At 52.9% G+C, this 26587-nt stretch overlaps 1 protein-coding gene across 2 annotated transcripts; it reads right to left on the bottom strand.

Moving 5' to 3' along the window:
- ATP1A2 (ATPase Na+/K+ transporting subunit alpha 2) lies at positions 1–26496 on the bottom strand. 2 transcript variants are annotated; one of them, XM_007171779.2, is made up of 23 exons: positions 26380–26496; positions 20785–20889; positions 20535–20594; positions 18854–19057; positions 18250–18363; positions 17863–17997; positions 17047–17164; positions 15051–15319; positions 13961–14159; positions 13716–13825; positions 13440–13574; positions 12523–12712; positions 12232–12407; positions 8745–8881; positions 8138–8288; positions 7881–8049; positions 7490–7644; positions 6748–6871; positions 6402–6547; positions 6066–6196; positions 3460–3561; positions 3271–3362; positions 1–2310 (listed from the first exon to the last, which is right to left on the bottom strand). In XM_007171779.2, the coding sequence occupies exons 1-23, from the start codon at positions 26389–26391 to the stop codon at positions 2282–2284; spliced, it is 3063 nt and encodes a 1020-aa protein (XP_007171841.2). In that variant the 5' UTR covers positions 26392–26496; the 3' UTR covers positions 1–2281. The 2 variants fall into 2 exon arrangements, with proteins under 2 accessions (XP_007171841.2, XP_007171842.2); XM_007171780.2 differs by having other exon boundaries at positions 7893–8049; positions 26380–26481.
- Positions 26497–26587: the final 91 nt, after the last annotated feature.

The following is a 26587-nucleotide window of genomic DNA, read 5'->3' as shown; positions in this document are numbered from 1 at the left end:
TTATGGAAGGGATTTCTTCTTTCATAAAGAAATGCAACTTTATTATCTTCAAGTACATACATAGTGCCTCAAACTAATGTCTTACAAAAGGTCACCAAGTATAGGTCTTGTAGATGTTTCTTAACAAATACATAAGAACTGATGACAATTAGCCCATGCATTCACTATTTCTAAATGGATATTCCTAAAGTGCCCCAAAAGTATTGTTTTAGGAGACTACATATGCCACCCTAGCAATATTGTTTATGCTCTTAACTTACTAAACAAATGCCATTTTATTGATTGTGCAAAGATAAACTTTTGTCCATGGTCAATAAATCTCAAATTAATCAGGCCCAAATTAATATGGTTTCCCATTTAGCTTTCCAAGCCCAAGGCAATGACTCATTATTTCAAGGTACTTCTGATAAAGTAAAATTCCAGTGTAATGAAGTAATAGCCCTTGGGAGGTTGTTTATGGGCCTGATGTTTGTCTTTTTTGCTTCCTTCCTTTCTGCCTTAGGTCTTCCATTTTCCTTAGGTGTCTCTCACACTTGCTTGGTTCATCTAGGATTCTCTCTACAGGACATTCCCTAAGCCTTCTAAGCCAGGCTTAGAGAATGGGCAGAGCTGCCTGCAGAGCAAAGTGGAGGTGGGGAGGGGGTTAGGGAGGGAAAAGCATCTTCCTCTAGGAACCTGAAACCAACTCCTCGTCTCAGGGGAAAGTGGGCACAATGATCACCAGTGTGAAGGGCGTTTGTCTGGGAGGAACAGCCCTGCTGTCTAAGAAGGTCAAAGACAGGTCTCCTAACGCTCTCTCTTGTTGTCCAGAGGTTCTAACCACATCCATGACCTAAGCTGATTCTTCATGTCCCTGGAAGAGAGGAAGTTTCTGGGAACTTCTCTACCCCAATTCCAGCTTATGGCCAGGGACCTCCTTTTCCAGGGCTGGCTTGGCAGTGCCTGGGAGTGACGCAGGTTCATCTGGATGGGCATGAAGGGGAAGGGGGGAGGGGCAGGGAATGAGCTGGCAGCTCCCCCTCTCAGCACCACATGGAACTTCTGAGGACTTAGCATTCTAAAGGGCGGGGTGTTACCAAGCACACGTGATGGAGAGAACTGGAGCATCTGTGACACCTAGGCCTCGGGGACCAACAGACCACAAACCAAGGGTCAGTGGGGAACACCATGGGAATGGGAATCTCAATGAAGCTCCATGGGAATCTCAGTGAAACTCCTGAGATTGCCTCCTGGTCCTGCCTCTGCTGCTACTCTGGTGACATTGGAATTGGTTCTACTGGCGGGGTGCTCTAAAGCAGGGGTCCCCAACACCCGGGCCTCCGACCGATACAGATCCGCAGCCTGTTAGGAACTGGGCCACATAGCAGGAGGTGAGTGGTTGTGAGCGACCAAAGCTTCATCTGCAGCTCCCCATCGCTCCCCATCGCTTGCATTACCTCCTGAACCTTCCCCCTGCACCACCCCCTCCCCGTCCGTGGAAAAATTGTCTTCCACGGAACCAGCCCCTGGCGCCAAAAAGGTTGGGGACCGCTGCTCTGAAGGACAGGTCACAGAGCTGGAGCCCAGAGATCTATGTCAGACATCCTGTATTGACATTCTTTCTCCTTTCATGTCCCCCTGCTCTGCCACACCCCACTCTCCCACCTGCCCTCCCAGCTCTGCTCTGGCGCTTCCTAAATGGCTTTGACTGGGAGACGGGCCAGCTTCTCCAACTGGCTGGCTTCCCTTTCTGGCCTCAGGCCCTAGCCATCACCAGGAGGCACCATTTGTGATTTCCAGGTCTGAGGCGGAAGCAGGGGACAGAGTTGGGCAGGAAGCAAATGAGGGGTGAAGGTGGGAAGTGGGGTGAGGTTGGAGAGATAAAGGGACACGGGTGATTTGCAACAGTTCCCCTCCTGGTCTAGACAGACCCCTGCCTTTCGGTGTTGATCTGTTCTAGTGGGAGGTGGGGGTGAAGGAACAGGGACCGGGGAGGGCTGGGGTACCCCTCGGTTCCTCAGGTAAGGTAGACAGCACGTGGAGTGGAGTGGAGCAGGATCTGGGGAGGGACCCCTGACATGTAGTGTCTGAGCTGATTGCTCCTAGATAGGCCTCTGGGGCAATCACCCCAAGCTGAATTACCCACTCCCCGCAACTCGGCCTGCTGAGTTGCCTCATTCTCTCGCCCCAAGTCTTCTCCCCAAATGCCACCCCACTGTTTTCCACCCCTCCCCAACGCCATCCCTGCGACACCTTCAGGGCCCCCCGTCTTTCCCATGCTTGGTTCTTCTTTCCAACGGGCTCAGTAGTATGTCTCCTTCTCCACCCAGCCTGTTAGAAAGATTAGGCACAGGGGTTGCAGGGTGAGCTTAAGAGGAGGCAAGAGATAAATGTCCTAGGGGCTTGGTGGTTGAGGCCTGGGGAAGGGGCTGAGGAAAGCAGCTGTGGAAGGTGAAGGGGTGGGGGAGGGGACTCCATGTGGCCATGGATTAGGGGAAAGGAGAGACTTGCATTTAGCACAGGGGACGGTGGGCCCGGAGTGGTTTGGTTGGGAGTGAAAATACAAATGGCAACAGGGGCTGTTCAGGTAACAAGTGAGTTTCTAAAGGGCAGCCGTCCGTTGTTGCTGTCCAGAAATGGGGCCCTGGGATCGACAGCGCCCGTGATTTTTCAAGAGAAGCCAGAAACTTGGATTTTATGTGAAAGCCCCTAAGTTTTAGATATTAGGCCAATTGAAAAACAAAAAACAAAAAACACCTGTGCAAGATAGGGCAGCCAAACCAAACAATATCCATGGACCATATTTGGCTTGTGGGCCATCCATTTTCAACCTCCAGTAAGTGATCAAAAATGCTTGTTGGGAAAAAAAAAAAATACTTGGTTGATGACTGGGAATTAGGAGGGCTGGGTTGTAGCGCCGGTTCTGCTGTTTCGGCTTTCTGACCCTGAACGAATAAATGCACCTCTGCCCCTCTCTTTGTCTGTAAAATGTGGAGGTGGGACTAGATGACCTCGGAGGGCCCTTCTAGTTCTGATGTTCTGTGATTTCAGGTGGAAGGCGGAGGGCCTCAGAGACCAGTTGTGTGTTAGGTGGGACGGGAATCTGAGAGGGAGAGGTTCAGCAGAGTCAGGGCTCCTAGGACCCCAGACCCGAGGATCCGAGGGCACTGAGGAAAAGGAACAAGGATCCGTAGTAGGAATGGAGTTCGGGTTTGGAGCCCTGGAGGGGGAGGTAGCCACAGTGGGGAGTTGCACTTTGCTGGGGTCGGGGTGCAGCGCCGAGGTGCTTACCACCTGGATATCGCCGCAGGATCAGCTTTCGGACCTCATCGTAGATGAAGATGAGGAGACTGTAGGGGAAGGCGCAGAACCACCAAGTGACCCTGAGGAAACAGTGGAGAGTGTCAGGACCATCAGAGGTTGCTTCAAAGGGACCAGAACTTGGATCCTAGCAGGGGACCCTTCTAAAGAGACACTCACTTGAGCGGGTACATGCGCAGGGCCACACCCATGCCCGGGCAGTAAGACAGAAAGGCCGCCAGTGCTGTCTCCTCCAGGAGCCCAAAAATCAGAATCTTGTTCCTGGAAAGGCAAAGAAAAGAGGTTAGGTAGCGTTGGAGGGGAGGGCAAGGAGGGGCAGAGATCCAGGGTGACCCCTGGTGGTGGAAGGGAAAGAGGCGGGAAGAAACGCTGGGGAAAGGCTATAAATGACGTCTTCCCATGCCTTCTTCAAATGCTTCTTCTCATGCTAAATGTAACCAAAGAAAGATTGTCTTTAATTTTTCTGCTTACTGATTTTACCTCCGATTATTGTCTATAACACATACTTTCATTCATCAAATAAATGTTTCCTATGTGTTGGGTGATACGCTCTGTGCTGGAGATGCTGTGGTCAATGCAAGCTTCCTGCTGGAGACCCGGGAACCTGCCCTCACGCAGCTTATAATCTTGTTATTGCTCCAGGCACGTGGCCTTTGAAAGTGTCGTCTCCCCAGCAAGACGCTTGCTTCTTCACTTCAGGACCCAATTATGTCTTCTACCCTCTCAGAGTCTCCTACAGCCCCAGGTAGTTGTTGGTCATAGATATTCAATGAAGAAGAGAATGTTTGTAAAGTACTCAGAAAGGGAAAACTCACTGGATAAAAAGTGCTGAATATATATTCACCACATCAGAATTGAAGAACAGGAGAGAATAAGGCTCTGAGGACAGTGTCTGGAGTCGGACAGGCGGGGTCTAGTCCCAGCCGGGCCGCTTACTAGCTTCTGGTTGTAAGCAATGTTGCTTAACGTCTCTGAGTCTCATGCTCCTTCTCTGGAGGAGATAGTACCTTTATATCCTACGATTGCTGGGAAGATTGTGGGAGATAATGCGTGGAGAGCTCTTGAACGTGGAACGTTCTTAGCTGTATTTTATAATCTCATGCACTGCACCTCTTCATGGCTTAAGCCAGTGGTTCCCAAACTTTTCACTCATTAAGGATACCTCTTATTTTTCTTCTATAAAGGCCACATTTTAATTGATTTTTGTCTCTCCAGCTGCATTTGTTAATAAGTAATGAATATAGGGAATTCCCTGGCAGTCCAGTGGTTGGGGCCCCGCGCTTCCATGGCAGGGGGCACGGGTTCGATCCCTGGTTGGGGAACTAAGATCCTGCATGCTCCACAGTGAGGCCAAAATAAAAGGAATGAATATATTTTCCCAATTAAAAAATTAATTAGCAATACACACAGCTTCCAAAGAGAATCGTGCATTAGCATGTGATCGCTATAGTTCATACTTAGGCTTCTGCCTGACAATGACACTTTGGTAAGCTTGGGAACCTTCTTAGAGGAAGTGCTTAATTTCCATAAAGCTGTTTGAATAATGCACAGAGCATCTCTGAGGACCCCTGAGGGTCCAGACACCCCAGGGTGGGGCATAAGGTGCTAAGGCTGCCTCGGGCCAGGTTACTTGTTGGTATTAGTACTCCTTCCCTGTCCCAGTCTGACTTTTGTTTAGTTTCTTTTCCACTTGCCTCTCAGATGGGCAGGATTTAGCTGGGCTGGTTATGTCCCCTGCTTGCTCTGTCACCCATGCCCTGCACGGTCAGTCACCCCGTGTCTTGGACCCTCTGGTCCTCGTTCTCTTCTCACTGCCTTGTCCCCATTAGTGTTTTTAGCTCAGTGGAATCTCCTTCCTTCATCTAACAGACTTTTCCCTTTCCTCTCCCTAGGATCTCAAACGCTATTAACTTCACTAGAGTTTTGGCATTTTTTTTTTTTCTCAAACTAAGAAATTGTGACAAAATTCACGTGGGGAATTGTGCCCATTGTTTGCAGTAGAAGAAAAGAAAGATAATGGGAGTGATACCTTCGGCACTGACCACCATCCAAGCTGGAGCTGCAGAGGAATCACTGGGTACCCCCCAGGTGCCAGGCTCTGTGACAGGTGAGCCACCCAGTGTAGTAGCCCCGAGCTTGGGCTTCAGAAACAGAGCTGGCTGAGCTATTTCCAGCTGGGTGACCTCAGGCACACCATTTAACTTTTTGTGGGGGTCTCTTATCCATAGAATGAAAATAATACCTCCCTCACAGAGCTACTGTGAGGTTTGACGATGTCTGTGAATCACTTAGTGCAGTGACTGGCATGTGTAACTCACACTATAAGAACTTGACCCTGAGCAGCTCACAGATCCCACAAGGACAACATCACCACCACAAGGCAAGTGCTAGAAACTAGAGCTACCTGCCGAGTGGAGGGGAGCACAGGAGACCCTGTATTTAGGGCTGGGCCAAGGGGTGGGGTGAGTATAGAGTATAAGATAGAGGAAGGAAGTGAGGAAGGAAGAAGGGAGGGAGGGAAGAGGTATAGGGAGAAGATGAAAAGGAAGGACAATGGAAGGAGACCATAATGAAGGAGATTTTAGGAACAAATTAAAACTCATCAGAAAGAGTCATAGCCCTCCTTCCTCTTCTCTCATCTATTTCCAAAAAGGCTACGGATATACAGCCGGGCAACTACAATCGGAGACCCCAGCCGGAGTGGGTGGGTGAGTGCGCCCTGAATGCGCTCTGCCTGGTGGGCAGGGCCAGTGGGCGGTGCTCACTTCATGCCCTGCTGGAAGACTGAGTTGCGGCGGGTCTTGCAGATGATGAGGTCAGCCCACTGCACGACCACGATGCTGGCAAAGAAGGCCGTGTGGCACGTGAACTCCACCACCTTCCGCTGCTCATAGGTCTGGGGGAGGGCGGGCAGAGAGAGGTGAGAGTGTGAGAGGAAAGGGTAGGAACAGGGTACCGCGTGGTCCAGGGCAGATGTTAAACCCTGGCCACCTACTCCACCCTTAGTCCCCAATCCCACTGGCCACGACTGACCACTCCTGCCAGACGTTCAGCCCCACCCTCTCATATGTGTGCATCTGCACTTACACAGCCCCACTTACCCACTCCTGTCCGTAGCTGTCCTCCAGGTCGTTCATGGACCGGTCGTCCCAGTCGAGGCGGATTCCCAGCAGCTGTGAAGGCAGGAAACCATTCTCTGCCAGGATCACAAAGTAGGTGAAGAAGCCACCCAGTGCCTGGATCATCCCTGTGGGTGGTGGGCAAAGGACAAAGGGCAGGGCCTGGGTCATAGAAGGTAACAGGATGGGGCCAGCCCCTACGGGCCAGAGAAGGACATCCCTGACCCTTGGGGAGTTGGCCCCTGTCCTTTGCAGGGGGATCATCCCTCCAAAGGCTGGGAAAAGCATCTTCTTGGGGTTCCCTCCTGAGCCCTGGGCCCGGCCGCACCGATCTGTCCATAGGCCATGCTGATTAGCCTCTCGTTCACCAGCTTGTCTGTCTGTGGGTTTCTCGGCTGCCGCTTCATGATGTCACTCTCAGCTGCCTCATAGGCCAAGGAGATGGCAGGGACCTGTGCAAGGGGGCAGTTGGGGAGAGGATGGCATTTGAAGGGAGAGGGTGGGAGCAGAGGATGATCAACAGTGAAGAATCTTTGACACAATTCAAACACTTATAAAGACCCAAGACCCTGGACATCCCTGGTGGCGCAGTGGTTAAGAATCCACCTGCCAATGCAGGGGACACGGGTTCGATCCTTGGTCCGGGAAGATCCCATATGCCGTGGAGCAACTAAGCCCGTGTGCCACAACTACTGAGCCTGCGCTCTGGAGCCCGCAAGCCACAATTACTGAGCCCACGTGCCACAACTACTGAAGCCCGCGTGCCTAGAGCCTGTGCTCCGCAACAAGAGAAGCCACTGCAATGAGAAGCCCGTGCACCGCAATGAAGAGTAGCCCCCGCTCGTCGCAACTAGAGAAAGCCAGTGCACAGCAACGAAGACCCAGTGCAGCCAAAAAAAAAAGAGACCCAAGACCCTATCATCTTCCAGGCTTTGTGCTCATTTTCTCTGCAACCCTCACAGCCTGCTCAGCTGTCCCTGATGCACCTTTCCTTCCATCTGTGGCCCACCCCTACCTGCTGCGCCCCCATGACTGCCTTGCCTGTCCCCTCCTCCAACCCATGACCTCACCATGTCAGTGCCCAAGTCAATGCAGAGGATGGTCACAGTGCCCAGAGGCAGGGGGATGTTGGCGATGATGAACAGCAGGAAGGGGGTGATCTCGGGGATGTTGCTGGTCAGGGTGTAGGCGATGGATTTCTTCAGGTTGTCAAAGATCAGGCGGCCTGTGGGGAGGTTCTGAGGGCATCAGAGAGATCAGAGGGACCCTCCCCACCCCTAGCCCCTGAAGCATGGCCGCTCGTCTACCCAACAAAGGGAGATTTTGTGTTAGAGGGAAGCTAAAGCAGGCGGTGGGTGCCTGAAATCCTGAGTTGAGTCTGTAACTGGGGTAAAAGGCAGGGAAGCAGATGTGCCAGCTCAGACATCCTGGACGGCCTCCCAGCCCGTGTAGCCCCCTCACCCTCCTCCACACCCGTGACGATGGAGGCAAAGTTGTCGTCCAGCAGGATCATGTCGGCTGCCTGCTTAGACACGTCAGAGCCGGCGATGCCCATGGCAATGCCGATGTCCGCCTTCTTCAGCGCGGGGGAGTCGTTCACCCCGTCCCCTGTCACCGCCACAATGGCTCCCTGGGGAGAAGGTACAGCCAGGCTGGGGGTGCAGCCCCTGCACGCGCCTGGCCCTGGCCCTGGCCTTGACCCTTACCCTCTTGCTCACCTGCCTCTGACAGCCCTCCACGATGATGAGCTTCTGCTGAGGAGACGTCCGGGCAAAGACAATCTCCGTGTGGTTCTTGAGGATCTCGTCCAGCTGCTCTGACGTCATGTCCTTCAGGTCAGAGCCGTGCACCACACACGCCTTGGCTTCTCTGGAGGCAGAGGCAGAGCCGGTTGATTCCCTGGTACCCCACCAGCCCTCCTCGCCACTGCCGGGTCTTCCCCAACAGCTTCAGTCTTCCTCTCCCTGACACTCAGCGACCTGCCTGTCCCATTTCTCTCTCTGAGGGGGTGGTGCTCAGTCCTCACCACGCGGCAGCATCACAGTCGTCAGTACAGTGTGCTGGGCCAGGTGCTACTTCCTTTATACGCATCTCGCTCCTATAGCAACCAGCAGCGTGGATACTACCCTAATTTTGAAGTGGAGAAAATGGAGGCTCGGGAAGGTAAAGTGACAGGTCCAAGGTTACACAGCTAATCAGTGGCACAGTCTGGCCACAGGCTCGGGACCAGGGCACCGGCAGTTAGGACCAGATACCCTCAGGGGATGCTCAAGCGTCCTGTGGGAGAGGCTGAGTTGATGGGGGAGGGGTCCTGCAGAGCCTCACCTGGGGTTGACTTGGCTGACAGGAATGTTGAGCCGGGCTGCAATGTCCTCCACCGTCTCGTTGCCCTCTGATATGATACCCACACCTTTGGCAATGGCCTTGGCTGTGATAGGGTGGTCCCCGGTCACCATGATCACCTGGCAGGAAGGAGAAAAGGGAAAAGGAAAACAGCATTAAGGTTTTTTTTTTCTTCTCCTTTTATTCCTTTCCCAAAGTCGGAAGAGCTAGACCTCTAGATGGTGGGACTGGAAGATCCCAGCCAAAATAATGGAACTCTGTGTGTGTGTGTGTGTGTGTGTGTGTGTGTGTGAGAGAGAGAGAGAGAGAGAGAGAGAGAGAGAGAGTGGGTGAGGGGGAGAGACAACGACAAGTTGTGTTCAGGAGATCAGAGATAGTTTGCCTAACTGGAGGAAAGCCTCTCTGACAGAGTAACAAGTTAATGAGGGTCCCTTGGAAGAGCAGCCTCAAGGATTGTTTAGGAGTTTGAATTTCATGGGATATGAGGATATGAGGTTGTCACAGCTGGAAGGACCCCTAACAGCTCCCATCCCTCTCTGCTGCCTTCCACCACCTGTTCCTCTGCCTCTGACATCCCTTCCCAATGTGGGAAGAAGGTGATTCCTGACTGAACCGTGACATTCATTGCTGATGTTGCAGAATGGATGGAGCTGGATGGGGGAGGTGGTCAGCATCTGAGAGGCTGGTAAAGAGGACGTTGCAAGCATCAGGAGGTCAGAGCTGGCTTAGGAGACCATTTGCATGTGGGGGTTTGTGGGACAAATCCCACAGATACTGAGAAGGAAGACTCTTCATGCCCCGCTGCCTTCTCTTACACCCCCAAAAGCCACATGGGCCTCCCAGCTGAAAGATAAAAGCTTCTTAGCAGTCCTCATCCTACTCAACCCTCTGAGGGGTTTGGCACTGTCTACCACCCCCTCCTTGAAGCCCTGTCCTCCCTCGGCTCCCATGGACTCCTTCATTCCCAGTTCCCCTCCATCCCTCTTCGTGCTCTTTCCCACCTGAGTGAGGAAGCAGCTTTGGTGTCACCTAGCAGACCTAAGGTGAAACACTGACCTTCCCCAAGTGCCTTCACTGAGTCTCAGCAGAATGGAGATGATGAGTCTTTCCTTCAAGTTCGTCTTGAGGAGTTAGTGGCCTTAGGTGGACACTCACTAAGGGTTACCTGTCACCGCCTTCCCCCTCATCACTGGTTCCTCCTTCTCCACTTGCCCTTCCTGTTGGTGTGGCCCAGGGTTTCCTTCCCCTCCCCTTTCTTCACCCCTGCTCTTTTCCTGAGCAATAGACTCAAGCATACTAGCGTGTCTTTAATCTGTACTCACATGGGAACGAGACTGAACTCTCCTGTCCAGGCCCCGTTTCTTGAGCTCTCAGCCATATTCCTACTTTCCCTGAAACCTCTCCCCCTGGGCATCTTACAGACCTTCCGATCTCAGGGCGAAGTGAACTCCTTATCTCTGCTCCCCACCCCCACCGAGCCTTCTCCTCTGCTCCCCACCTGAGATACTATCCATTCGATTCATTCAGTCCCTTTATCTCCTGGATCTTCTCGCCTCCCCATTTGAGTTTGGTCACCAAGTTCTCAAAACGTCTCTCAAAAGTAACTACTCCACTCCTTTTGTCACTGCCCTCATTTGGGTCATCATCTTGCCTAAGCTATTGCAATAGCCTCTTATGCTGTCTCCCCAACCCCAGTTCTTCTCCAAATCCAGCCCCTCCCCCATCCAGGTAGCCTCCTAAGGGCTAGCTCTGCCCTGTGACACCTGCAGCTCTCTGTGGCTCTCAGGATAAAGCCCAAGTCTGGCATTTAAGCAAAATCCTTCCAACTGGCCCTGGCCCTGATTGTAGTCTCCATCTCTGGCGCTCCTCGGCCACCTCCCACTGCCACGCGCACATGCCCCGTGCAGTGCAACCACGGCTGGGTACACACTGTTCCCTGCTATTGACACGCCTTCCGCTCCCTCCCCGCCTTACAAAAGGCTCTTCACCCTTCAGGGCCCAGATCAAATATCATGTCCTCTGTAAAATATTGTCCAGTTCTGCGGGGTGGACTTAACTGCTCCCTGCTGCTCTACGTTCCCTGGACATGCTTTCCCCAGGCCTCGGTGACTGTTCTGATCATGGTAACAGGCTGCCTGGCGAGAAGGGGAGCACGGGCTTTCTGGATGAGTTGGCCTGGCTTCCTATAGCCAGTCTCCCTTTTACGAGCAGTTTTATTTTGGGAAAGCTACTTACCCACTCTGAGTCTCAGCTTGTTTTATTTTTAAATGGGGATAATGATGCCTACCTTGGAGACATTAGAGTGGTTGCAGGGTTCAGAAATCACATATATGTGCATATATACATATAAGCCCTCTAGTGTGATGGTTAAAAAATAGCAGATACCTCAGTTCAAATCCTGGCTCTACCACTTATTAGCTCTGTGGCCTTGGGCATGTTACTTTGCGTCTCAGTTTTCGTCTCTGTAGATAAGGGAAAATACTAGTGCCTACTTGTAGGGTTGTTGTGAAAATCAAATGAGATCATACAGGCTTGGTGCTTAGAATAGTGCCTGATGAATATAAAACCTCACAAAACAATGGGCTCTTTTTATTATTAATGTATCTGACCCTTAGCGGGTGCTCAAAGACCCTATCTGTTAAAATTGTTCTGTGATTAATTTAAAGGCATTTGTTTCCCCTGAGGGATCATGAGCTCCGGAGGCCAGGCACTGCATCTCATTTGTCTTTTGTATCCCCAGTGCCTGGTGCGGTCCCTGGCCCTCAGTAGACAGGTTGAGTTGAACTGATTTGGAAGTAGGTGAGAAGTTGAAAAAGGTGGAACAAGCGATGGCACCAGAATTGGTAACTGGACAGGTTAAGAGTTGTAAAGAGCTGTATCTTGGAAACAGGAAAGTAACCAAGATGGAAGGGATTTTTGTTTGTTTGTTGAACTCCAGCACCTTGAACAGTGCTCGGTAAACAATAAATATTTGTTGAATGAAGCACAAATGTCCTACAGAGAAGGGAGTGGTCATTGAGAAGCAATTGCAGTTGGAGAAGAGAAGGTGGGAGAGGTATGCTTGGTGGAATGAGGGCCAGAGCTAGTCTACGGAGTTATGGGGCGGAGGTGAGTGGCTGCAGGCGAAAGCCTACTAATCTCATCCTAGACGGTTAGAGAGACTGGGCAGTAGCTGGGAAGGGGAGGACAACCAGATCTCCACGATAAGGGTGACTGATTGGCTTGAAACCAGAATGGAAGGAGCCGTGCCCCAGAGAGAGAGGATGGGTGTGGGAGACTGGTCACTCTGAGCAAAAGGGACGAGGGTGAGAGCTCCAAGGCAGGGACCGACCTTTCCTTGCAGGTGGACGGTTTCTCCTCTCAGTCAGCAGGAAGGAGGCCACCAGTGGCCCAGGTCTCCCCAGGGCAGCAGCCTCTGCGGCCCCTGGACTTTTGGTGTTTGGGAGGAGGGACGAAGTGAGGTTGGTACCTTGATGCCTGCACTCCGGCACTTGCCCACAGCATCCGGCACGGCAGCCCGTGGAGGGTCAATCATGGACATGAGCCCCACGAAGCAGAGCTTCTCCGTGGGAAAGTTCAGCTCATCTGTGTCGAATTTGAAGCCCCGAGGAAACTTTCCAGAGGGCAGATTCAGTTGACAGAAGCCTGAAGGGGACAGAAGGGAGGAGTGAGAGCAGCAAGGTGGCTCCCGGGCTGCCCCCAGAGCCCCTCATCCCAGGGAAGCCTTTCTCAGCCCTGCTCCCTGCTTCTGACCCCTCACCTAGCACTCGCTCCCCCAGTCCTCCCAGCTCCAGGTAGGCATTCTGGAAGGCGTCTTGCATCTCCTTGTCCAGAGGGACCTCCTTGCCCTGCACCAAGATGGAGGAGCACCGGTCCAGGATGCGCTCGGGGGCCCCCTTCATCACCAGCACGTGGCTCTGGGGGCTGTCTTCTCTCTCGTGGATGGACAGCTGGAGAGAGGAAAGGCAGTTACAGAGGGGCCACACTTGTCTTGAAGCTCCAGTGCCCAGCACGGGGCCTGGGACAGAGCAGAGGCTGGTAAGGAAAACTCCCTTAATAAAATAACCCCTGATCCATCAACCATTGTCAACATAGGGAGAGTGTCCGTGTGTGGATGGGTGTTTGGACCTCATAGTCCTAACCCTGTAACCTGAGAGTCATCTTCCCATAGGACATTCATTCACTCAGCAAATATTTACTCCAATCAGTTAGGACAGGCCCTGTGCTAGGGGAGAGGTGGCTTTGTCATCAGCATGCCCCATCACCACACTGGCCTTAGGGGATCTTTACCCCTATGGCTTTTACAGGACATAGCTGAGACTGCATTCTTGGCATTTAACAGATGCCCGCAGGCTGAGGGATACCCTAAGGACATTTCCGACGTATGGTTCAACTGAATGGGATGGAAGGGTTGGGGGACTGGAGCCAGAGGATGTGGAGCCCTGGGAAGAAGAGTTGAGAAGGTGACAGGTTGTAGTAAAGGAATGAATGTTTGGGAGCTGGGTGTGGGGTTGGTAGTTGCAACCAGACATCTGGTCACCCACGTTGCCCCAGGGGATGAGGCAGGGGTGGAAGGGTGCTCAGATGCTCTCTCTCCTGCTGTTGATTCCCCTTTGACTCTGTGTGCCCCTCACTTCCATCTCTCCCTCTTCCCTTGACCTGGCACCCAAACCAGACCTGGTACTTATTGGTTGAGTTGAAAGGGATCTCCGCCACCTTGGGGTTTCTATCCCTCATCTTCCTCACGGAGCCGCAGGACAGCTCAATGCACTTGAGCAGAGCTGATTCGGAGGCATCACCAGCTGTGTCCCGCTGCCAACAGGGAGAATTCAGTGTCACAGTGGACGACCAAGGAGGGAGGGCACTGACATCCCCAAGGCAGCCACAGGGTGCAAGAGGGGAAGCTGGGCATCAGCAAAGTGGGCAGGCTGTGGCGATCTCCCAACCCCCTACCTTAGACACAGAGATGTTCTCCTGCCCTGCCTTGAAGACAGCACGGTTGCAGAGACCAGCAATCCGGGACAGGGCGGTCCACGTGGGGGATCGTTTGTCGAAAGTGGCCCCTGGGAGGAAAGGAGAGAGAAGCAGGAGCTTGGCTCTCCTTTAGACCTCTTATCTCACCCAACCCGTCCCGCCACTCCAGTGCCCTGAACATCCTCTGGTCCCCTCCACCCACTCTGGGTAGAGCACTCAATCACCAGACTGATCTTCTGTGGTGTCGGCCTCATGGATCTGGTTGTCAAACCACATGTGGGCGACGGTCATGCGGTTCTGGGTGAGGGTGCCCGTCTTGTCGGAGCAGATGGTGGAGGTGGAGCCCAGCGTCTCCACCGCCTCCAGGTTCTTCACCAGGCAGTTCTTCCGAGCCATGCGCTTGGCTGTCAGGGTCAGACACACCTGGTAGAGAGAGAGGGCAATAAAAAGGGCTCAGCCTGAAGCTGGAGATATCCATGTCCTTACCCCAGATCATGGCTCTGTCCCTCCTCCCTTGATCCTATTCCACGAACACTGAGAGAGACCTAGGTGTAAGTCATGAATGTGTTCCATTTTAGACGTGTTGAGCTGAGATCATGAGTGTATATTTAGGTGAAGTGTCCAGTAGGGAGTTGAAGATATTTGGCCAGAGCTCCAGAGAGGGCCAGAGTAGAACAGGGTGTAGGTATGTGTGAGTCATCACCACCGAACAGGCACCAGAAACTGGGAGATGAGCTTACTCAGGGGCATCAGGAGGAAAGCAGAGCACTGAGGACTGAGGATCGGTGGAGGTGGGGAGGAGGAGACAGTGCAGGGGACTGGGGAGAGGAGAATCAGGGTAGTGATGAGTCACAGTCATCAATGAAGGAGAGAATGTTAGGAGGGTGGACAGCAGTATCCATTTCAGCAGCAGAGTTAAGGACGGGAGATGAGGAAAGGTCACTGGATTTGCTAGTTAGTCACTGGTGACCTTGGAGAGAGCCTTGATGGGAGGGTTAGACAGGATGAGCTCCAGAGGGCAGTGGGGAGATGACTAGTACAAGGGTTGTGAGAAAAGGCAACCAGGACAAGCTCTGGGAGAGAAACTGAGAGTGAAGGCACAGCCCAACCTGAAACCTTTCAGACTCAAACTCTGAGCCATGTATTAAATGATCTTTTTCAGACTCACATTCTAAGCTATGTATTAAAGGAGAATCAAATATGTGATTTTAGGGGCTGGAAGTAAAAAAATTGCAGAGAAGCCATAGCCTCTCTTGCTTTTGAGGCAGGGTAGCAAAGCCCTCCCCTGGAGGCCCCTTGGCCTGACCCACTCACAGTGACAGTGGCCAGCAGCCCCTCAGGCACATTGGCCACGATGATGCCGATGAGGAAGATGACTGCCTCCAGCCAGCTGTAGCCCAGGATGAGGGACAGCACGAAGAAGGATACCCCCAGGAACACAGCCACCCCCGTGATCAGCTGGATGAAATGCTCAATCTCCATGGCTATGGGTGTCCGCCCAACCTCCAGGCCTGAGGCCAGAGTGGCTATGCGTCCCATCACCGTCCGGTCACCTGTGGCAATCACGATGCCCCTGGCAGTGCCTACAACACAGGAAGGGACACCAGGTTGGGTGCCTTGGGGTCCCAGGAACTGAAGTCTCATCCTACTTCCTGGGAGAGGAAAACCATCACAGACTAAACAAGCCAAAGACTCCAATCCTGGTGGGTCACTGTCATTAGATCGTACCTCCCTTGGCTTCCTCTCCCAGCATAGATGGCCAATCTCAGACTCAATACAACAACAAATTATTTTATCTTATACCTGGGCCTGGGGAGAAACCTTGCAAATAAACTCAAGGTTCAAACTGAGGAGATTCAGTAAATGAAATAAAAGTATTGCCTGTGGTATTTCACTAAGATCAATCTCATACTTGTTATCATCCAAACATATATTACAAACACAAAGTAAAGCACTTATGGATTTTCCCTGTAGTCTTAAGTTTTTCTTTCTCAACACTAGGCACGAATCTCTATAGAAGAAGCTAGGCAATCTCTAGCCCTTATGTAGACATTCCAGGGGTCTTCAGGGGAGGAAGTGTGCTGTAGTGGAAAGAGCATGTATCGGAGCCAGCCAAACCTGGGTTTGCATCCATCTTTGAATTCCTACCTAGGGATTGTTTTAATCATGAAATGAGACAGTGCTGTCATACACCTAGAGCAGTGCCTGGCACGTAGTAGGCACTCAGCAAATGTTAGTTCCATTCATTTCCTCTCCTCTCTTCAAAGCCAGTTCAGAGTAAGCAATGGACATGTTTTACTAGGCATTTTTATCAATTGTGGGAAATGTAGAGCAAATTTCAGAATCTCAGTACATTAAAAAGTTAGGAAACAATCTGTGGTGATTTTCACTATGATTCTAATTTGCTGAAGGAGGGGGAAAGCCCAGAGAAACAGAATACACACTGAAGAGAAGTGAGAAACGGGAAGGGAAAGGTATGTGTGAGGAGGGGGGTGCAAGGCCTCCTCTGACCCACTTTCTGAAGCCCAGGGTCTAGTCAGGCTCTTCCTCCCACCAGCTCTGGCCCCGGCCTCCCTCTCCGAGCCAGCCCGACTCTGCTCACTGGCACAACCAAAGAGGGCAGGGGTTTCGGTTGTGCTTGGACTCTGGCCACTCAGTGGCGGCAGCTCTGGGAGCTCTTCCTGGCTTTTGGTCATCTCTAGAACCCAGAGCAGTGGTGGGGCACACCAGGCAGCCTGTGCATGACCAACAGTTTCTTTTGGTGAAGCGCAGGCCAGGATGCAGCCTGAAGGAAGGCCTGAATGTTCTCCTGGACTGAAAGCTTTCCTGTCCCTTCCCCAGCCTGGGCCCTGGTCAAAGCAAGGGTCAGAGAACGAAGCAACTAGTCCCAGAACCAGGAGAGATGGAAGCCATCAGTCAAACCAGAGACTTCTAGGAATCAAGGATGGTTTGGGGCGTGTGCGTGTGTGTGTGCATGCACGTGTGTGCGTCTGTGTATGTGTGTACGGGTCTTGGCCCATATCTGAAGGCTTGGGAATCTGCGCTGTCCTGGGGTGGACAGAACAGAGCTCTTTCTGTGGGGAGGTGACTTTTCCTGGAATCATGCCGCCCCAGCCAATTCCCTGCTCTCTGGAGGGGACTAGTTCTGTAATACGCAGGGCTCTCTGCCCCTTCAATTCCCTCCTCTATAGCGGGGCTTTTGACAAGTAAGTACAGCCATAGCCCCCAGTCCTGCCTGGAGGCTCAGGATGCAGGCTTCTCCCTCAGCTGATGCTGGGACCAGGGGCTCCCCACCAGGCTAGCCTCTCACCTTCCACGCAGTTGGTAGAGAAGAAACAGATATTGCGGGTCTCCAGGGGGTTCTCATGGGTGAACTCGGGGGAGCGGGTCTGGGGCTCCGACTCGCCTGTTAGGGATGAGTTATCCACCTGAGGAGGAAGGCAGTGTGGAGTCATCAGATGGGCAGACGCATTCATGCACGCACAGCTGTGTCCTGACTCCAGCCACACTCAGTCTCCATGACACCCAAGACAGAATTACACTTGCCCTCATCACATATTTATAGCATTACTCAGCTATTGTCCCTGCTCTGGTTTGGAATCTGGGCTCTCACTGGCTTCTTCTGTGACCTTGGGCAAGTTATTTAACCAACATTGCCTCCCTTCACTCATCTGTAAAATGGAGAATGGAGGTAGACTCTCTGCATTGCACAACTACAGGGGGTGCCACTAACACCGTAGTCGATGAAAATGGTACCGTCTAGGGTTGTGCATGGCATGACTCGTGTGGCCACAGGCGACCACCCGGCACGATTATACCATTCTTGCAGAGTTAAATTAGGTAGCCTATGTGAATGCATATAAAGCATCTGACACATAATAATCCTCAATACATGATTGCTATAAAGTGGATATCAAAGAAACACCGGGGGTGCAGAGCATTCATGACACACAGATACAAGGATGCATACGTGTAATATGTGAGACAAGGTGTGGCTGGGCAGTGTGGGGCAGGTGTTGACATCTGGACCTGGGCCTCCCAAACTTCAAACTTCCAACGGGCCCCTCTCAGCTCTATACAGCTTACTTTGTGGACTCAGCCAGTGGCTCTGGCCTGGCCCCCTCACCTTACAGCCGTGGGAAGAGATGATCCGGAGGTCGGCAGGCACTCGGTCTCCACCCTTCACCTCCACCAGGTCTCCCACCACCACCTCCTCCGCATTGATCTGCATCTTCTCTCCTTCCCGCACCACGAGGGCTTGCTGTGGGGAGGCCCCAGGGATCTCAGGAGATGCTCATCTCTACCCCTACCTTCCTCTTTTGCTGGTGTCCCACCTCGCCTCCAACCCCACCAAGGAGGACAGACCTTGCACCCTTAGCAACAAAATAGGTCCTAGCGTGAAGAGCTGGAGGGTCTTTTCTGCCCAAGCCTCCATCTCAGAGCCCAAGGAGGCGAAGGGATGAGTCTCCCAGAAACCTTATGCCCCAGCCTGGAGCCCAGCTCCGCCATCTACCTGAGGCACCATGTTCTTGAAGGAATCCATGATCTTGGAGCTCTTGGCCTCCTGGTAGTAGGAGAAGCAGCCAGTGACGATGACCACAGCTGCCAGCACCACGCCCAGATACAGCTGGTAAGGAGAAAGGTTTTGAGGGACCTGCCCTTTTCCCAACCCCAGAGGGGCAGCTGCCACTCAGGATGAGCATTCAATGCCCCCCTTTGTCTGCATCTGGGAGTGAGAATTGTGGAAGAAAGTCCTTCTCTCCCACCTCTCCTTCAACCTCCTAATCCCCAACCTCCTAAGACCGGAGGGGGTGGGGAAAATCATAGGAAGTTCCCAGGACTAGGACCTCTCTAGGGGGTAAAGACCCAGGGATGCAGACAAGCCCACTCAAGTGTGAAGGAACAGGGAGGGGCTGTCTCAATCGTGAATGATTGTGTATGTTTGTGTTGGAGGAGGAGTGTCTGTAGATATGTATAGAAGTCTCAGCCTAAAGAGCAGAGGGGCTGTCAGACTGTACAGGAAGGTCTTGCTCCCTGACCCCCACCCACTGTACTGGAGACTCAGGGCTGGCGGACAGAATCATGGGCTGGTCCAGGGGTCAGGCGTGCTGGCTCACATTGTCATTGGACGGTTCATCCTCCATGGCAGCCTGGATGCCGTAGGCCAGGAAGCAGAGGATGGCCCCAATCCACAGCAGGATGGAGAAGCCCCCGAAAAGCTGGCGACAGAACTTGACCCACTCAGGGGTGGTCGGGGGTGGGGTGAGGGCATTGGGTCCATCCCGAGCCAGAATGTCCTGGGCCCGCTGGTTGGTGAGGCCCTGAGGGAGGCAAGGAGAGGTGTGGGAGCTGAGCTTGCATCTGGAACCAGCCAGGCCCCTCACCACTTCCCACCAGCTCCCTGGCAGCAGAATAATGTCCAGGTGGAAAGAAAAATCCCACCTGGTCGGAAGGGGTAGGGGACCATCAGGAGAGGCCACACGGAGGAGGTGGCATTTGCAATGGGTGTTGGAGGACTTGAAGGCTGAGTAGGATTTTGGCTGTGGTCCCCCCACCTCTGGTCAGCCTTGGGTTGAGACACATTTTGGTTAGGGCCACAATAATCTCCTCTGGAGGCAGCCTTGATAAGACTCCCTGGAAAGACATCTCAATTGATCCCCACCCCCCACCCCATCTCTCTGCCTTCAGATTCCCCCCTTCACCAAGGATTCAAGAAGAGTCCTACATTATTGACCATGAATGTCACACAGCTTTGGTCACCATCCATCTCTTTCCCCAGAAAGCTTTGCCTGACCCTGTTCCCCTAGCCCCAGGCTGGCTCACATGCCCCCTCTCTGGGTCCCATTGTATCCCAGGCATGATTCTAGAGCTGTACTCACTGTATGGCATTGGAATTCTGTTTGCCTTCCTTTCTGCTGCTAGACTTTGAGCTCCTTGAATGCAGAGGCCACTTCTTATTTCTCTTTTTATCTGTCCCCTCATTTATTTAATAAATGTGTATTGAGCGCCTACTACATGCCAGGCAATATGGTCAGTGCTGGAGATCCAGAGATGGACAAGACCCACAAGTTCCTGCCTTGTACAGCTTATGATCTCGTGAGGTAACACACTATAAATAGACATTACTGCCAGAGAGTGAAAAGTGTTATTTAAAAAAATAAAGTAAGGTAAAGGAAGGGGGTGTAGAATTTTCAAAAAGGCAGTCAAGGAAGGCCTACAGGAGGAGGTATGCACCCATTACATTTCTGATGAATGATTTTTTTACTTTTCACAATGATGGGCTTGGCAGTGTGACTGTGCCACTAACTACTGATATGAACGTGGGAAGCTACTCTCTCTCTGAGTCTCCTTGTTTTAATGAACAGGTCTCCACACCTGGCTTGTTGTAAGGATCAGAGGAAAGTATGTAAAGCATCTATCCCAGTGCTACATGCATAGCAGCACCCAACGCATTACTCTGATAATACTCATGGGTTCCCCCACTATTGCATGTATGTCAGTTCCACGAGAGAAGGTGTGTCACTGAAGCTGCTTGGGATACAGCCCTGCCCAGAGGCCCTCCAGGGCCTGGGTTTTAAGGAGTTCTGGCTTCCAGGCACTCAGGAAAGGAGCTGTAGACCAGGAAGCAGGGGATCTGTGTTCTAGCTTCGGCCTTGCCACCAACTAGTCCCTTGTCTCTGGGCCTCGGTTTCCTTAACTGTAAAGACGGTTGGATTTGAGTTTTAAGGCCCCTTCTACCCTGAGGCTGCGTGGTTCTCTCACCTCTTTGGTGCCCTCCCTAGAAGCCCCTTCACTGACCTTGGACAGATCCACTTGGTACTTGCGGCCCAGCTCATCCAAGGACAGCTTGTGGTCGTCCTGGAGAAGGGAAAGCAAGTTGCTTTGGGGAAGGAGGCAGAATGCGTGTGTCTAGAGTTCATCTGCGGGCACTGAGAGCACAGCAGTGAGGCAAGGAGCATGGGGGGGTGGGCACGAGCTTCCCTGAGGGGCAGCTTTCCCAACATGGGAGCCCTTTTCCATGGCCTGGCTGGGCTGGCTGTGGGCTCACCATGGTCACCTCCTTCTTCAGCTCATCCAGCTCCTTCTCTTTCTGTTTTTTCTTGCCGCCCCCATTTTCCGCAGTGGTGGCTGCAGGTGAGTACTCGCGGCCGGCCTGCAAGAGGAAGGGAGAGCCCGGGGAGTCAGGGAGGACGGAGGCTGGAGCCTCTATTCCCACTGGATAGCCTGGGACCCCAGGCACTGGGAGTGGGGGGCCAGTGGATTCAATGTCAGTGGTCATCCTAGGGGAGGAAAGGGGGTTGCAGGGTGGCGGGGACCCCAGGCCCTCAGTTTGAAAACTATTAGCAGAGCCCCAGGGCTCTACATTTGAACTTCGGGAAAGGCTGAGGGGCTCAGGACTCAGGATCCCACTCTTAGCTTTTGAGCAGTCGGGCTCATGCTAAGATTTTGTTTGTTGAAAGAACCCTGCTCTTAAAGCATAGTAAACAGAAACCTTAAAAACCACCATCCTACACTACTTAGAATTGTAGAAGGGACTGGACAGGGTAGGGGGGTCGTTGAGGAAGCAGTAGGATGTCTTTGTCCCAACACCATGGCTGCTTTACTCAGAGAGGAGTCGAGACAGTTAGGAATGGGGGGGGCAGTTAAGAGTCTTTGGGGAGTCAGGGCTCAGGGCAGGGAAGTGCCTGGAGGAGGAGGGGAGTCACAGGGTCTGGTGGTGGAGTGTGGAAATGGGATGAGCAGGGCTCAGGGACGGAGAAATCAGTCGTCGGAGGATCAGTGCGTCCAGGAAATGGGCGCGCAGAGCGTCCTGGGAGCCCTCCCTATCGTGCTGCCGCCTCCCACCAGAACGCAGGATTTGGGGCTGGGGTGAGTCATGACCTCTTGCTGGCAAAGGTTTGTGGGGGAGTACCCCCAAGCCCCCCTCGCCTCCAGCCTGAAATGTGAAGTGACTCCCCAACCCCTTTGGCCACGGCACTTTTGGGACTAGGCTGCCGCTGCTTGGGCAGGATAAAAGGTGCTGGAAGATCATGTGTCTGCAAGTCCTGTCAGCCAAGAAATAAAAGTTGACCTCAGAGCTGGAAAAAAAAAAAATTGTGACTGGGTAAGAGGCAATTCACAGGATTTGAAGCCCCAGAGCACAATTGGGTGAGGAGGGGACTGGGCCCTGTTTGTCTAAAAATATAAGAAATTGTCTCTGAGCGTGGAGAATGGACTTGAGGACACGGGGAGGGGGAAGGGTAAGCTGGGACGAAGTGAGAGAGAGGCATGGACATATACACACAACCAAATGTAAAACAGATAACTAGTGGGAAGCAGACACATAGCACAGGGAGATCAGCTCCGAAGCTTTGTGACCACCTAGAGGGGTGGGATAGGGAGGGTGGGAGGGAGGGAGACACAAGAGGGAGGAGATATGGGGATATATGTATATATATAGCTGATTCACTTTGTTATAAAGCAGAAACTAACACACCATTGTAAAGCGATTATATTCCAATAAAGATGTTAAAAAAAAAAAAAAGAAATTGTCTCTCTTGGGGCTTCCTTGGAGGCGCAGCGGTTGAGAGTCTGCCTGTCAATGCAGGGGACACGGGTTCGAGCCCTGGTCTGGGAAGATCCCACATGCCGCGGAGCAACTAGGCCCGTGAGCCACAACTACTGAGCCTGAGCGTCTGGAGCCTGTGCTCCGCAACAAGGGAGGCCGCGACAGTGAGAGGCCCGCGCACCGCGATGAAGAGTGGCCCCCGCTTGCCACAACTGGAGAAAGCCCTCGCACAGAAACGAAGACCCAACACAGCCATAAATAAATAAATAAATTAAAAAAAAAAAAAAAAAAAAAGAGCATCAGGTTCTTAACTTAAAAAAAAAAAGAAATTGTCTCTGAGGATAAATCTAAAACTGAAAATACATGGAACTCTTAGGTCCAGGCATTCCTGGGTCCTTTAGTGGAGTCAGGTGAACATTTTAACAGGAGCCTCGTGAGGCTACAATTTCCCTCTCGTCTTATGGGTCTGTGGTCTCCTCACCGCCACCAGGCTTCCAGGGTCTCACAGGGGGCCTTCCGGGGGAGAGGGTGGGGAATTTCTCCTTCCAAGGAGTCTTGGGTGATAGGATAGGAGGGAGCTGGGGAGGCCTGGGATGGCGTGACAAGTGCCTTCCCATCCCCTCTACCTTCCCAGGCTCCTCTCCTCCCACCTCCCTCAGGATGTCGTGTCCTTGTCACAGAGGGACTGTTCAGTTCCTGTCCTGTGCCTCCACTTTTCCACTGGACCCTAAGGGCCATGCCAGGGTTTCAAGAATGAGCTTTCCTATACTATGATGAAATTCTTTTTTTTTTTTTTTTCTGTAAAGAGGGAACACCTGGGTGGGATCTACAGTCAAGGTGTTTGCCTTTTTTTTTTTTTTTTTTTTTTTTGCAGGATAATTTATTTTTTAAAAACAGCCTTTTTCATTCAGAGCAGTTTTAGGTTCACAGGTATACCTCCTACCCAACCCTGCACGGCCTCCCCACCATCAACATCTGGCACCAGAGCGGTACATTTGTTACAATGGATGAACCTATGTTGACACATCATTATCACCCAAAGTCCATAGTTTACATTAGGGTTCATTCTTGGTGTTGCACATTCTGTGGATTTGGATGAATGCATAATAACATATATCCATTATTATAGTGTACAGAGTAGTTTCACTGCCCTAAAACTCCACTGTGCTTGGGGATGATACATTTTTTTACCAGCAAAGAGGAGCCATCCAAGGAATGTGGCAGCTGCCCTGATCACAAGAGATCACGCATCTAGCACCTGGAGATATAGAAGTCTGACCAGTGAAATCAGGAACTGGGGTGGGGGAGGTGCAGTGAGAGGTGGACACCGTTATCGCCCAGACACTAAAGATCTAGAAGGATCATTAGAATGATCTAGCCTCTTTGCAGGCTGTGTTGCTCAGAAGTGCTCTTCTCAGCAAAGGTGATCAGTAAATCTTGCATTTGTTGCCACGTGAAACATCTATGAATCAAGATTATTTTTGGCTTCCTGACGGCTGATCTTCCTGGGGAGACCGAAGCAGCCCAACAGTAGGAGTGGGGAAGGGCTGTGAGTAGTGTTACCTCTCGCTTCCCCAGGTGACTCAGGGGGGCTCATTTAACTGAATGGATTGAAACGTCCTGGATTCACAAATCTAATGTTTTGGATTCTGTCCTTGGTGGGACAGTACTGAGAAATGGATGAAAAGCAGCGAAGACACAAGAGGCCAGAGATTGGGTTGGATAAGCTTCAATGTGACCCTCCATAGCTCCCGGGGCAGGAACAGGGTCTGGGCATTCACAGAGGAGGGGGCTGTGCCTGGGGGCCAAGGAGCAGAGCCCAGAGAATTTCTGTACATACAGGCATGAAGTAAAGTTCATGAAAATTAGAATCAAAGGCATGGTTTAAAAAATTTCCCAGCCCACATATGTACGTCTGGCATGTACAGATGGTGGCTAAGCAAGGAAGCTCTGAGCAGCAGCCCCTTTCCCTAAGTGCCCATCCTGCTTTCCTGCAGGCAGGCACAGAGCTGGGGACACACTGCTCTGTCCCACCTCCTGTCCTGGCAGGGATCTCAGGCTCTGCAGCCAGGAGCCTGCGGAGATTCGGGGCCAGCGGGCTGCCCAGGCAAGAAAGAGAGGAAGCAAGGACCACTCCCCTCCCCTCCTCCCTCCCCCATCCACAAGTCCAAAGTCCCCCTCTCTGGGCCTTGAGTGCTGAAGGAGAACAGAGAGTTCTTTCTGAGAAAGCCCAGGGCTGGGACAGAGTCGGGGCAGCTGGAAATCAGCCAGCCCTCCCCCCACCGCTGCCCTTCGGTGGCAGCTGGGGCAGGCTGGGCTCCCTCCCACCAGGGTTGTCCCTTCCCCCAACTCCCATGCTGCCCTTCACAGTCACAGGGTGATGAGGTGACAGTGAGCCCTTGCTCTGCAGGGAAAAGGGGGATTTGGATGGGGGGTGCCTTCCCTCTTCAGGGGTCTCCTGGCCGGGTGAACTCCAAGCTCCCTCCCTAAGTCCCCCCACTCTCCCCAGCCTCAGTCTGGACAGAACCAGACCTGCTCGCTGACTCGCTACTGGGAGTAGATGGGAAGGGAATTCAGGGATGCTGGGGGAGAAGCACAGACCCCTGAAGATGTCAAGGTCAAATCATTTCTCAAGCAGGACCTCTTGAGCTGGGTCCACCCTGTGCTAAGGTGGAGGAGGGGAGAGGTCAGAGGTCCTGCGCCTCAGCTGGGGACTCCCGTTCCCTGGGGGAACAAAAGATGTCAAGGTGCAGCTGAAGGTCCCCAGACAGTATCTTCCCATGGTTGTGAGCTCTTCCTCTGTGAAGCCCACACGTCAGACATAGCTCTTCACAGACCTCACGTGCCCTCACACCGTGACATCTATGCTCACTCATGCTTGAAGGTCTGCACGTTCGCAAATTGGTCTGCTGAGACACAAACACAGGTGCTAACCCATGAATGTCTGTATCAACTGCAGTCTATGGAGAACACATGAAAACACACACACACACTCACACACCAGTTCTATTTATAGCTCCCACCCTAGCTCAGGAACCCTGGTGTCCAAGCTCCGAGTTTTCTCAGCTGCTAAACTCAGTGTGATACCATGTCCTTGCCTGACCCCCCTGGGCCCAAAGAGCCCTGCATCTCCCCACAGGCGCCTTCTTTCCTCAGCACCCTCCCATCGCTCCCCAGGCCCTTTCCCTCCCTGCTCTCTTCTGCCAGCATTCCACAAAAGGAAAGCAGCCCAGCGCAGGATGTAAAGGGATTGGGTCACTTTTCTCCATATGGAAATTTCATTTCAAAGAATTCAAAGCCCTGGCCCTGCCCCCCATCCCCCTTCCCTGGCGGTTGTTAATCTTCCCCTTGGCATACCCAGTGCTGCAGAATGCCACAGGCTGGGGTGGACTGAGGGGGGTGCCGGCGGCTCTCACCAGCCTCTGGGAAAGTCCTCAAAGCACATGGCTTGCAGCCAGAGGACAATGCTGCCCGGGACATCCGGGGGCGCTGGACGGGGGGCTGGGGACACATCACTCTTCCTCCGCACCCTCCGCCCAGCTGTCCCTGGAGCTCAGGGCCCCTGGAGCTGGTGTCCGGAACTGCTTGGTGACTCTGGAGTGGATGGCCCCTGCCCCCCTCTCCAACCTCAGATTGGACCCCCATCCTCTCAGGCTGGGACTCCCAGAGGAATAGATACTTTCAGAGGGTGGCGAAGGCGGGGAGGATTAACAGTACCAAATGTCCCTTCAGCTGGGAGGCTGGGAGATGCGGTGAGAGAGGAGGAACCGTGGGGATGTGGCTGGAGGAGCAGGGACAGAGATGAGGGAGGGGATGGAGGGAGGGCCGGAGGGGATGCGAGTGGTGGGCTGCGGGGCTGGGGCTGGGGCTGCTGGTGGAGAGGACAGCGCTTGGGCGGCTGAGCGCTATGGGTCTGTGCTGTGGGGCTGTGCACACAGTCGTAGCTGGGACACTGTCAGTTCCAAGTTCAAACCAGCCCACTGCTCCTCCCTCCGTATCCCATCTCCACCTCATCCTTCCCCTCCAGCCCCCCTCACCGTCCAGAGAGCCCTACTGCTCCCCCCAGAGAGGCCCCTGCTCTTTGGGGATACTCACCCCACGGCCCATCTTGGGGCAGAGTGGCTGAGGGACCTGGATGGGGGAGGTCACCAGGAGGATCCCAAGCTCACACCGCCAGCCTGGGGTGGCCAGAGACCCCGGCAGACAGACAGAGACAGTGAGCAACAGGGGAGCTTTAAATAGGTCCCTCTCCCCCTCTCCCCCCGCCTTCCCCTTCTCGGGAAAGAAACGTTTGTTGAAACAG

The sequence above is a fragment of the Balaenoptera acutorostrata genome, chromosome 1 (genome assembly GCF_949987535.1).
Source record: "Balaenoptera acutorostrata chromosome 1, mBalAcu1.1, whole genome shotgun sequence".
Taxonomy (NCBI): Eukaryota; Metazoa; Chordata; class Mammalia; order Artiodactyla; family Balaenopteridae; genus Balaenoptera; species Balaenoptera acutorostrata.
Note: the sequence above shows the minus strand (reverse complement) of the source record. Positions and strands in the feature narration are given on the sequence as shown.